The following is an 11,834-nucleotide window of genomic DNA, read 5'->3' on the forward strand; positions in this document are numbered from 1 at the left end:
TTATTAACTTCTCTTACCCTTCATGTGTGATGTTGTTTCTCATTTGTTTTTCCTACAGTGAATGGAGTGCAATAGAAAAGGAGATGGGGGATGGGTTGCAGAGTGCTGGCCACCACATGGATGTGTAAGTACTGACTGAATATCTGATAGTTTGATGTAAGCCAGATGTAGAACTCTGCCTCTTTCCTCTCTTTTCCCTCAACCCCAAAGTACATACGAGTAGAGTACCGAGAAAGTTGGGGGTGCGTTGTTTTTTAGGTATACAGTGTTTCTGTAACTTGGATGCAGGCACAATTTTAGCATCCATGTACTGTATTAAGTAGCTCAAAAGGTCTCAGGAGAACCAGGGGGGTTTCTTTTTTTATTATTATTTTGAAATTGTAGAAGTGTCTGGAATTCTTCCAGTTTTTCTTTTAAGCTACTATGCCAGAAACTGGTGGAATACAACTTTAATGTACTGCAGACCTGATGAGATCCATTTGGTTTTGATAGCAGCATTTTGTACCATGCAGTAGATGGTACACAGATTTGGACTTAGTTACAGAAAGTTAAGAAATTTAATTAATCAGCACCGAAACTTGAACGGATTCCTGAAACAAATACTGACTGGATGTAATAAAGTAGAGAATCCTCCCTCTTTGCATCTTTAGAGTCAGTTGGCAGAGTATGCGAAACACAGCCTTCAAAATAAGAGTCTAGCACTGCAGCACTAGCAGTGCTCACAGAAGTGGTATTCTAGGCTCATGCTTTCTGCTTTGCCGGTAGTCATAGGTAGTAAGTGAAACAGTGTAATTTCTCATTGCTCTGATTCTTCTTCTATAATCGCACAATACAGACAAGTAACAACTCCAACTAAGAGGTGGAAGGTGTTTGACACTTCATACAATATTTTTACTGGTGAAGTGTAATTTGTGTGGAAGTTATAGTGTTTAATTTACAGTGCAGACTTACATATGTACTACTGCCTGGTTGTAATTGGTGGTGTGCCTTGTCAAGTGGAAGGGTTTGAAGAGCCGTGCCAAACTCTGTCCTCAGCTTCTTCAGAATAATTCTGTTTTTATCAGACCTTTAAGAATTTGAACCCCTCTGAGTAATTTATTCTCGCTTCTGTGTTTTGGCTAACATGGTGGTTTGTGCCCCAAAAAAGCTATAATATTTTTTAGGCAGAGGGCTGTGGTGAGAGTAAAGAAAAGGAGAATGCATTCTGCTTTCAGAAGAAAATGATTGAAGGAGAGGTGGAATACAATGTTAAGCACCTACTATAGTATGCGGAAATTGAAGAAGTTATGAAAACATGGTATAACATGGAAGAGTTAAGGAGGTACAAGTAGGTTTTGAGTGGTTCAGATACACCACACTAAGAGATGTCAAACACCTAGAAATGCATAACCAACCAAAGGAAGTGTGTGTCAATTCTCAGTGAGGAGGCTGAACCCTCTCCACACATCTGAGATGTTTAAGGTTTCTGCCTAACACAGTTAGGGTTAAAGATCCAGAGTAATGGCAGTGAGTTTCAGGATAACTTTAATCCCTGCATGAAGTCTGAGGTAGCTTTTATTGTCTGTCTTCTGCTCTGGCACTTTTGTGCAACAATAATCTTAGTGATAATCAAGGAAGAAGCAGCAGCTGTGAGACCCAGGAACTGATTCAGTGGCCTATGTGTTCTGCTACCAGTAAGGATGCTGTCTGTGATCTCTTGAAAGCATAACTTACCAGTCTGGTTACCATTCCCATAACATTAGACAGGAATTTATTGCAACAGAAAGCTACTTCAAGAAGGTTGCCCGATATAGATGTTAAACTTCAAGGCTAATTTAATTATTCTTTATCTACCCCATATGCTGTAGTCTTTACTAGATGTTTATTTAAACTTTTGAGTTATTATTGTTTAGTATGATATAAAATGGCTTAATATTTGGAGAAGACATCCCAAAGCACCTCTGGGGCTGTGTTGTATAACAGGATGAGGCTTGCTAAAGTGATAGAAAACAACAGAGTGTGCTGAGAAAACTCAAGTGAATGGCTGTAATTCTATTATTTAAAAGATGAAAGAAAAAAAATGCCAGACCTTTGACTTCTGTCCTTTATCTATTAATGAGTGATCCTTTATCTCTGTATCAACTAGACTGTCATTACAGGTGGAAGCAGTCTAAACTAAAACAGGGGTTTAGTTGATGGTTCCCATGAAGAGTGGGAACATATTGGGTACCTTTAGTGCAGTGTTTTTCCTTAAGGTTTTCTCTGGTTTGCCTACCTGCTTAGGACAGACCAGTATTTAAACTTCAGCTTAGGCGATCAAAAGTATGATTTGTCTTACTACTCTTTTCTTTCAAACCAAACTTAAGTGTCATTATGAAAACCCTGTCTAGGTAAGGTGGGTTTTTTGTTTGGTGGCTTTTTTTGTCTGTTTGGTTTTTTTGAGAGTTTTTTCTATTACAGATGAGCTCTAGCACTGCTCTAATCTTAGAACTTACTTGAAACTGAAATGTGGTCCATCTGCTGCCCTGAGAAATCTAACCACTGTACTAAAATTATTGCACTTCAGAACTTAAAAATAGAGAGGGCAAGCCACTTATGACCCATGTAGCTGAAGGATTTTTTCAGAACAAGTATATTTTTCAACAGTTTGGACTTCTTCCTTACTTTGATTCATAATGTGAATTCTTGTTCTGCCTGTTCTTTTATCCCTTCACTTAAACTGATATGCTGTTGCTGGTCTCTTCATATGTTACGCTTATTTATCCCAAATAGCCTTGGTAGGGCTGTTCCTGAATGTACCATGTCTCTTGATTTCACAGAGCATCAAAACAACTCATCTTGCTTGCATACTTATAAAATTCATACTGGAGCAGATGGGCATGTCTACAGCTCTTTCTCAGTCTCCACATTCTAATAATCATTCTGCAAGTAGCCATTCCCTCTTTGAAAGGCCTTATTTCTTGTGCCCTACTGAGCAGGCCTGAGGATGATGATAACTTTCAGCAAGAGTGTCTCTCTCGGTTACCTCCCTTAAATTCCCAGGGGTCTTCGTGACATTCTTTCTTTTAAAGCTTGCAGGGGGGATTTCTTGTCTCCTGTGCTGGTTTTGGCTGGGATAGAGTTAATTTTCTTCACAGTAGCTAGTATGGGGCTATGTTTTGGATTTGTGCTGAAAACAGTGTTGATATTGCAGAGGTGCTTTGGTTAGTGCTGAGCAGGGCTTACACAGAGGCAAGGCCTTTGCTGCTGCTCACAGCACCCCACCAGCGAGGAGTCTGGGGGTGCTCAAGGAGCTGGGAGGGGACACAGCTGGGACAGCTGACCCTACCTGACCAAAGGGATATTCTGTACCATATGATGCCATGCTCAGCATATAAAGCTGGAGGAAGGAGAAGGAAGGGGGGAATGTTGGGAGTGATGATGTTTCTCTTCCCAAGTAACAGTTACATGTCTTTACCTCAACCCATGAGTTTTCTCACTTCCACTCCTCCAATTCTCTTCCCCCATCCCACTGTGGGGGAGTGAGTGAGCGGCTGTGTGGTGCTTAGTTGCTGGCTGGGCTTAAACCATGACATCTCCCAAGCCATGTTACCAGTTCCCTTTCAGTTTGAGACTCTGCCACTTCTTCCATAAGAGCCAGTTACCAGAGAGGCACAGGAAGAAAGGGAAAAACTCAAAGACTTTGCAAAAACGTTAAAGCCAAGAGGTACTGTAATTAACATTTGGGTCATGTTGTGCTGGTCACTAGGCAAGCATGGACATATGCTTGCTTCAGAGAACCTGCAGCTGTGCAAGGGGGATGGCCACATACTTGAGAGTCCAGACTGATTTGACAGAATAGATGAAGACATTTGTGATGGGATTTCATTCATTCTGTTTATCTCCAGTGGCACATGCCCTGTATTGCTGGCTAAAGTGGCATCCTATTTCTGTCACTGTGCCAAGTGAGATGTGCAGTTACCTCTTAGCTGTAGGCCTGTCCCTGCAAGTGTGTCCAAGCACAGTCATCTTGATTAGTGAGATTAGGGATTGAGAGCAACCCTGCTGAGAAGGACTTCAGGATACTGGTGGATGAAAAGCTGGACATGAGCTGGCAGTGTGTGCTCACAGCTCAGAAGGCCAACTGTACCCTGGGCTGCATCCAAAGCAGCGTGGCCAGCAGATCGAGGGAGGGGATTAGTGAGATATCTATTAAATACTGTCCAATAAGCAGTATAAACTAGAAGAAGAAAGTCTTTTTGCTGTTTTTAGGAGACATCCACCAAAACGACAAAACTCTTACTGAATGCGCAAGAGCTGCAGAGTTGGTCCAAGCCCTTGTATTTCAGATTTCTCCCTAAAAGGAAGGTTTGAACTTTCTTGTTGCTCTGAATTGATATGCCTGACTTACACAGCAGACAAAGCAACAGACTTTCAAGGACCTGAATCATGGAATAGTTTGGGTTGGAAGGGACCTCTAAAAGTCATTTAGTTCAACCCTCCTGCCATGAGCAGGGACGTTTGCAACTAGATCGGGTTGCTCAGAGCTCCGTCCAACCTGACCTAGAATGTTTCCAGGCATTGGGCATCTACCACCTCTCTGTGGTGCCAGGGTTTCACCTCCCTCATTGTGAAAAAACTTCTTCCCAGTATCTAGTTGAAATCTGCCCTCCTTTAGTTTAAAACCATTACCCCTTGTCCTATCGCTACAGGCCCTGCTAAAAAGTCTGTCCCCATCTTTCTTCTAAGCGCCCTTTAAGTCCTGGCAGGCTGTGATAAAGTCTCCCTGGAGCCTTCTCTTCTCCAGGCTGAACAACCCCAACTCTCTCAGCCTGTCCTCACAGCAGAGCTGTTCCATCCCTCTGATCATTTTTGTGGCCTCCTCTGGACCCTCTCCAACAGGTCCATGTCTTTCGTGTGCTGCGGGCTCCAGAGCTGGATGCAGGATTCCAGGTGGGGTCCCACAAGAGTGGAGTAGAGGGGTGGAATCCCCTCCCTCGCCCTGCTGGCCACGCTGCTTTGGGTGCAGCCGAGGGTACAGTTGGCCTTCTGGGCTGCGAGCACACGTTGCCAGCTCACATCCAGCTTTTCATCCACCAATATCCCAAAGTCCTTCTCAGCAGGACTGCTCTCAACCCCTTCATCCCTCAGCCTGTATCAATACTGGCGGTTGCTCCGGCTTAATGTTGTGGCATTCAGAGCACCACTGTGAGTTCTTTCATACTCAGGCTGAGTAACGAACAATGAAAGCAGCCTCTTTTGCTTTTCAGAAGGTATGATGCTCATGTTCCGATGCCTTTATGCTTTAAGCTTTGCAGGATTTCTTCTGCACCATGACTTTTCTGCTGCTTATTACAGTCCACTGAAGAAAATGAATAAATTGTTTTTCTTTCTTCTAACAAGTTTCCTGCTGAAGATGATGCAGTTTTTAAGATAGATCTTGTACTTGTCAAAACATTCATTGTAATAACAACCAAAGAAACAGACCTGCAGGGGTGTTTATATTAGCTGATGCAGAGTTTAATTAAAAACTAAGGAGAAAAAAACAACAACCAAACCCTTTTGGAAGTACCTTTTGCTGTTTTACTTTGTGGTGGGTGTTTGTCACACAGGTGTCCTCCCTTGTTACTGTATGTATAGTTCTTAAAGGTCAAATTAAGGAACTTTAACCATGGCTGTTTTTCACTAGATATGCAGCTTCTATTGATGACATACTGGAAGAAGAGGAACATTATGCAGATCAGCTGAAAGAATATCTGTTCTATGCAGAAGCACTACGGTATGTACAGAAGTGTATAGCTCATATCGAAGCTGTATTCCTTTCCTCTAACATTGTGTTGATGTTGAATTTAGTTTGGTATCCTCCTCGGTTCTCCGAGAAGTGGAAATTTCAAAGTTGTGGAATCTCCATGTTCTTACCTCTTATTTTGCTTAGTCATATTTTATTGCCATGTGGGTGGGGATAAAAATTAGAACTGAGCTGATGAATAGTGAAATGACAGAAATGCTAAACTCTGTACTGTGGAAGGGAATGCTGTTTATTCTGCTGGTTACACTGTTTCCTTAGTGTCTGGGATAATAGTGTCCCAATGTGCTGAACGCTTCAGCTTTCATATGAGAGAGACCAAACAGAGCTGCTACAGCCTTTACAAATTCCAGCAAGTTTCACAATGCCCTTATATAACTTTATTCTGCTCAGTAGTGTTGTGCAGCTAAATACTGATTTTATTTTAGTTTTTTTACATTAACCTTTATGTAGGGCAGTCCTCCCTTACAAGCATGGATGTGGAAGCAAATTGCTTTATGGTGTAAGAGTGTACCTGAAGCTGTTGTGCTCTCCATGGGCTGGCTCCGGACCTCTTGGATAGGTCTGGTAGCGCTGTAGAGAATCGGGTTGGCAAGTGTGATGGCTGCTGTGTGGGAATCCAGAGCACAAAGAGCCTCTCCTGGGAGACAAATGTGCATCCGGCCTTGGAGTACGGATGTAGCATCACCAGCCCACACAGGACTGGGACTTACTGCAGGTGGTCAGAGGAAATGCTCCTCTTTTCCAGATGAAAGGTGCTATATGCATCTAGGAGTGCAGTTTCTTGTTTCATTGTTTAAAAAATGTGAAGAGTTTAATGATTGACTGATGCATTGCTGCCGTGACAGGCACCATCTCCAGGTACCTTTTGTCATAGTTGTGATTTTTCGGTAATATATTTTAAATATATTTTTATAGTGGTGTCCTTAAGTAGGTGACAGGGCTCGTATTGCTGAGAGTGTCTTGGAATGAGTCTAAAAAGAGGAGCGGAATGCTGCTGTACTAAGAACTTTCTTTATACTTTGATCCAAGCTTGCTTAACTTACAGCATTTGCCGAGTTAAGCATTCTGTGATAAGGCTGTTGAATTCAAGCTAGATAAATAACTGAATGTGCTCCCTGCCAAAAAAAAAGCATGATGCCATTTGTAAAGTTTAAATGGAGGGAAACGTAGCAAAACAAAGTATTACGTGACAGATCTTTCATTACTTACTTTTCAGGGCAGTTTGCAGGAAACACGAGCTAATGCAATATGACTTGGAAATGGCTGCACAGGACCTAACATCTAAGAAACAGCAGTGTGAGGAGCTGGCAACAGGAGTGAGTCTTTCCACTTTCTTCTCCAAGATGCCTGTGCTTTTTTAAAATTTTTTTTTTTTATTTGAGCCAAGTTCCTTAGAATGACATTTAAATGGCACTAACATGCTGGCTGACGCTTACAAGAAGCAGCATCACATGAGCTGTAGGCAACTGAGGTTTAAAGTACTTGGTTCTTGGTGACATAAGCTGTTTGTACCAAACCTATTTTATTGAATACTGAGTAAGTAAAGGGTTGCAGGAAATATGACCTGAGCAGAATAACACAGCTCTATCCTGAAGATCAAAATTCTGAAAGGCTTTCTATGCCTTTTGAAAGGTGCATATTAACTGTTATGTGGCTAGTCCGTTCTATGTGGAAGATAATGTTACTTAAAACATTATCTTAAAGTGGTAACTTCACAAAAGTATTTAGAATTCTTAATACTGCTGTTGGATCTGTTGATGATGACTACTTTATGGCTTTTTTTTGTCATATAGAACACAAGGCTTAGGTTCTTCCCTGCTTCAGTAACAAAATTGCTCTGAAAGGTTACCCATGTCAGTGGAATGATTCACTTATGGTCCAGTCCACAGACCAGCTTTAAGAATTTGAACAGCAAATGACTTTTTGTCCCCACTTTGCTCACATTAGTGAGCCACCATACCTTCTATAGTTACTTATCAATGGGACATTCATGAAATGGAGGTTAAAGCCAAAAATCAACTGAATTGTAAGAATAAGCCCAAATGCTGGTAAAAATCACATAATGACTTGTGGCTATGCTGAAGAATCCCAAATGTAGGGTATCTTTGTTTTTTGTAGACTGTGAGAACATTCTCCCTGAAAGGGATGACCAGTAAGCTGTTCGGGCAGGAAACCCCTGAGCAGAGGGAAGCCAAGATAAAGATTCTAGAAGAGCAGATACAGGAAGGAGAAGAACAACTTAAGTCTAAAAATCTGGAGAGCAGGTAAATGGGCTTGACTTTTTCAAAGTAAACTCAGGGCTTGTCTTAGCAAAAGTCCTTGACTGGATGCTCTTGAAGGTGTTTGCATTTTATAAGTGTTTTTAATATATTCTTGGTGTTTATGAGCTGTCTATAAAAGCTCCTGTCAGCTGCAAGTTGTGAAATAAAGTACAGTACACGCAGTTAGCTTCTGGTCTGAGTGTATGGCTTATGTAAAACCTGATGACTTTCCCAGTTACTGAGCTCACTCTAATGGCTGACTTGCATGCTTTTATGTTCAGCTAGTAATATGTTTAGCAGGTGGGCTTGTAGGTCTGTGGCTGAATAGCCTAAGACTCAAAGGCTGATTTGCTTCAAATATAGTATTTAGTTTCGTTCATGTGTATGGGTCCTAAGCTCATATTCTGCAGCTTCTTATATGGGGGACAACTGACTCCTGTTTGAAAGAAATTAGAAGTTCTGGTGAGTTGTATTTGAGTAACTGCTTCTTGGTGCTCTAACAAAATTTTCTTCAGGAATGCAAACATGTAAAATAGGAATTAACATTCCTGAAGTAATGTGATTGTGTCAGAACATGTTCATTGTATAACACAAGGGGTAAGCGTGGTATCTCCCAATATGTTAGGATTAGAGCTGGAAAGATAAGACTGGTTCATGAATAGTTCAAAACAAGACGACACTCAGTAAATGCAATTTCTTAATCATTTTGACAGAAGTACTGGAGATCTGCTTTTGTAGCTCTGGAAGCAATTTTCAAGTGAATACTTGCCTTGTATGTATAGTCAAGCACAAATGAAAGCTATGAATTACAGAAATTTATCTCCATTTTAGTTAAGGAGACCTGAAGGCACATCACCAAATGAACAAATTAATTCTTGAAGTGAATTTCCAAGTCAAATTTGCATTGTAAATGTTTGTTGTACTTGAGTGTCTCAAATCCTGATGACAAGTGAGTTTTCACGTTGGAAAGACCAAGATTCTGACCTGACAATTGACAAAGCAATGTTGTGTGCTGAATGTTAGCATAAAGATACTTAGTTACCCCAACAGAATCTGAGGGGAACAAAAAAAGTATATTCAGACTTATTCTGGTTCTATGGCAGTGATGCTTACTGGGGAAAAAAACAACCAAACAAATGACCCAATGCATCCTGCAAAACTGAATCTCCAGTTTAGAAACCTTAAGATGGAGAATTAGGTAGTAGTGCCAATTATAAAATGAGGACGCTGTGGGATGCTGCATCTTTCAGTCAGTAAACCAAGTCTTGTAATGGAGTGCTTTGTCATACATAGCTTCTCTGCTGAGGGTCCAGAGGAAGGAGGATGAGCTGAGTTTGGAACGTGCAAAATGCTTACTAACAGAAATATTGCTTTTAATTGCAGAGACTTTGTGAAAAGTGCCTGGGCTGACATTGAACGGTTTAAAGAGCAAAAGAATCATGATTTGAAGGAGGCACTTATAAGCTACGCTGTTATGCAGATTAGCATGTGCAAAAAGGTATGTTTAGCTTGTGAAAGGCCAGGCGTGTGTATTCATGATATCTGCAGGGGATCAGATGCAAACTTTCAATAACTAGGAACATTGCAGTCACAGAAGGTTGGAAGTCAGTAGCATAAAACCTCCCACATATTCCGTCCTACTCTGTGACATGCTAATGTTTATATATATATATAAAAAATAGGCAGTGTGGTCTCTGCCTTATTCTTGTGTGAAGTTCTGTGGGACTTTTTTGTAGTCTTCTGTAGAAGAAAGTCTGTTGATGAGGTTTGCAAACAAAGTATATTTCCACTTACTGATTTTTAACTTTTTTTTTAAAGGGAATTCAAGTTTGGACAAATGCAAAGGAATGCTTCAGCAAGATGTGACTATCTGGAAACGAATTCCTCCTCCAAGTGCCAGAGAAAGGAAGCACAAATGTATAACCAATGTTAAGTTGCTACATGACTTAAATATAAATCATGAAATAAATGAGTTGAGTGACTAGTTTTTCTTTACGCTGATTGTAATTGTTAATAAAGGACAAAAAGGACATGTTATTAAATGTTTAGCCCTGACTGCCACTTCTGTGGCATGTTTTCTATGTGGTAGCAAATAATTCAGGGGTAAAAGAGTTACTGAAAACTACACCTCTGTATTGGGGCAAAGGTATAGGGAAAGTTATCCCGGAAAGCATGAACTGAACTGTTCTGAGACTTGTGAAACACCATGCTCTGTAATGTGTAGATCACTTCCAGATGCCCTTCTTTTCAGCCCTTGCTGTTTAGAATTTGTAATGCTCAAGGGTGCTTTGGTTTTATAATGGGACACACAGTTGTGTTCTTGAGGCCTACACCATAAGAGGATAAAAAATGAAATATTGTAACGCCTAGGGTTCATATTTAAATGCCTTTGCATGTCCATAGAGAAATGTGCTTTTCCAGAGTTCAGGTTAAGCAGTCTCAAGCTCCTGAGATGTTTGAAACTCTCTACGGTAGAGGTGTTGTACAATGGTTTGATACAATATCCTGCATTTACTGGTTCCCATGTAAGTTTTGATATGGGCATTGTTTTCTTATCAAACTTCTTCCTGCAAGTAAAGGGGACTGGTGATCTATCTGAGCAGCAAAACCAAAGTCAAAGCTGGTAAGAAGCAGGTGCAACTTCTGTTTGGTTGTTTGGAACCTGTTTAGACCAGATGTGAATCTGGCCTGTGGTACCTCTTCTTGTAACTGAAGTGGTTTGGTTCGTAAAAGAGTAGTTTTTAATGAAGACACTGAAATAAAAAAGCTGATGCAACTTCTGTAGTACTTAAGAGCAGTGATGTGCAGAATCCATAATGAACCAAGGTGTCTCTTTGGCTCTTGTAATGATGTTTCAGTGTGTGTGTATATGTCTGTTTCAGTGTGTGTGTGTATATATGTGTATATATATATACACCAGTACAACATGATTTGCAGTTAAAGGTACTTGCATTAAATGTTTCCAATTATGAAATCACTTACCAGTGTCTAATACTGGGCTCTTTCTACATACTTAAAGTTCCTGAAGTCTAGTGGAATTTGTCAGACTTGATTGCTAGTCCTAGAGGAAGCTTGGTAATACTCTGTTGAAAAGTCTTATAATCCAGAATAATTAAATACATAGATTTTGACTTTTTTAAGCGATACTCCAGGAAGTCCTTAAATGATCTTTTGCTAAATTAACTGAATGTAGTTACTGGTATGTCCCATGTTACTTTTGTCTCTGCAGCATTTCTTTTCTATAAAAGCATTGTAAAGAACTCATAGGCCTGGCACTACAGTTTAAAGCTCTGAAGTAAAATGCTCGTCACTCTGATAACCTGTGTTGGCTTTTTCAAACCATATGACAGTGGCAGTCCTGGCTGAGAGATGATGTTGGGCAGAAAGAGGTCTCTCCATTTAACGTTTACAAGGAGGAGCATGGTTCCGTTCACGGGTTGCGGTATCCAGTTCCGATACAGGCTGAAGGACTCTTACATTCCAAATCAAGAAGCTGCACACTTGATGTGTTCAGTAAACCTTCTAAAGGAGTGGTGCCTTAATACAGTACCGTGAGGCGCTCAGAGTAGCTATTTTTCATGCACTTTGATTTTTTTGGTAGACCTTTCTGGTGCCTCTTTCCATGTTTCGCTTGCTGTACAGCTTATTACATGTATTCGTATGCCTTTTTTTCCTTGCTAGTTGTACTAAATTTAAGAAGGGAACAAAACAGTTCTGTACGTTTTGTGCCAAAAAAGCTAAATAAATTTGCTCTTTGATATTTTTATGTTGGGTTTTCTGTAAAAAAAAAAACAAAAAACAAAAAA

At 40.5% G+C, this 11,834-nt stretch overlaps 1 protein-coding gene across 1 annotated transcript in view; it reads left to right on the forward strand.

The window, feature by feature from the left end:
- Positions 1–9,894, forward strand: part of SNX4 (sorting nexin 4) — a gene marked incomplete at its 3' end in the record, with an annotated part of 35,882 nt that extends 25,988 nt beyond the window's left edge. Inside the window, exons 9-14 of the mRNA XM_082001724.1 lie at positions 59–124; positions 5,648–5,737; positions 6,984–7,083; positions 7,886–8,031; positions 9,412–9,526; positions 9,847–9,894. Coding sequence (XP_081857850.1) covers positions 59–124; positions 5,648–5,737; positions 6,984–7,083; positions 7,886–8,031; positions 9,412–9,526; positions 9,847–9,894 — 565 coding nt within the window. The remainder of the gene's footprint in view (positions 1–58; positions 125–5,647; positions 5,738–6,983; positions 7,084–7,885; positions 8,032–9,411; positions 9,527–9,846) is intronic.
- Between the last annotated feature and the right edge of the window lie 1,940 nt (positions 9,895–11,834).

This window comes from Phaethon aethereus (assembly GCF_964289735.1).
Source record: "Phaethon aethereus genome assembly, chromosome: 6".
Classification (NCBI taxonomy): domain Eukaryota; kingdom Metazoa; phylum Chordata; class Aves; order Phaethontiformes; family Phaethontidae; genus Phaethon; species Phaethon aethereus.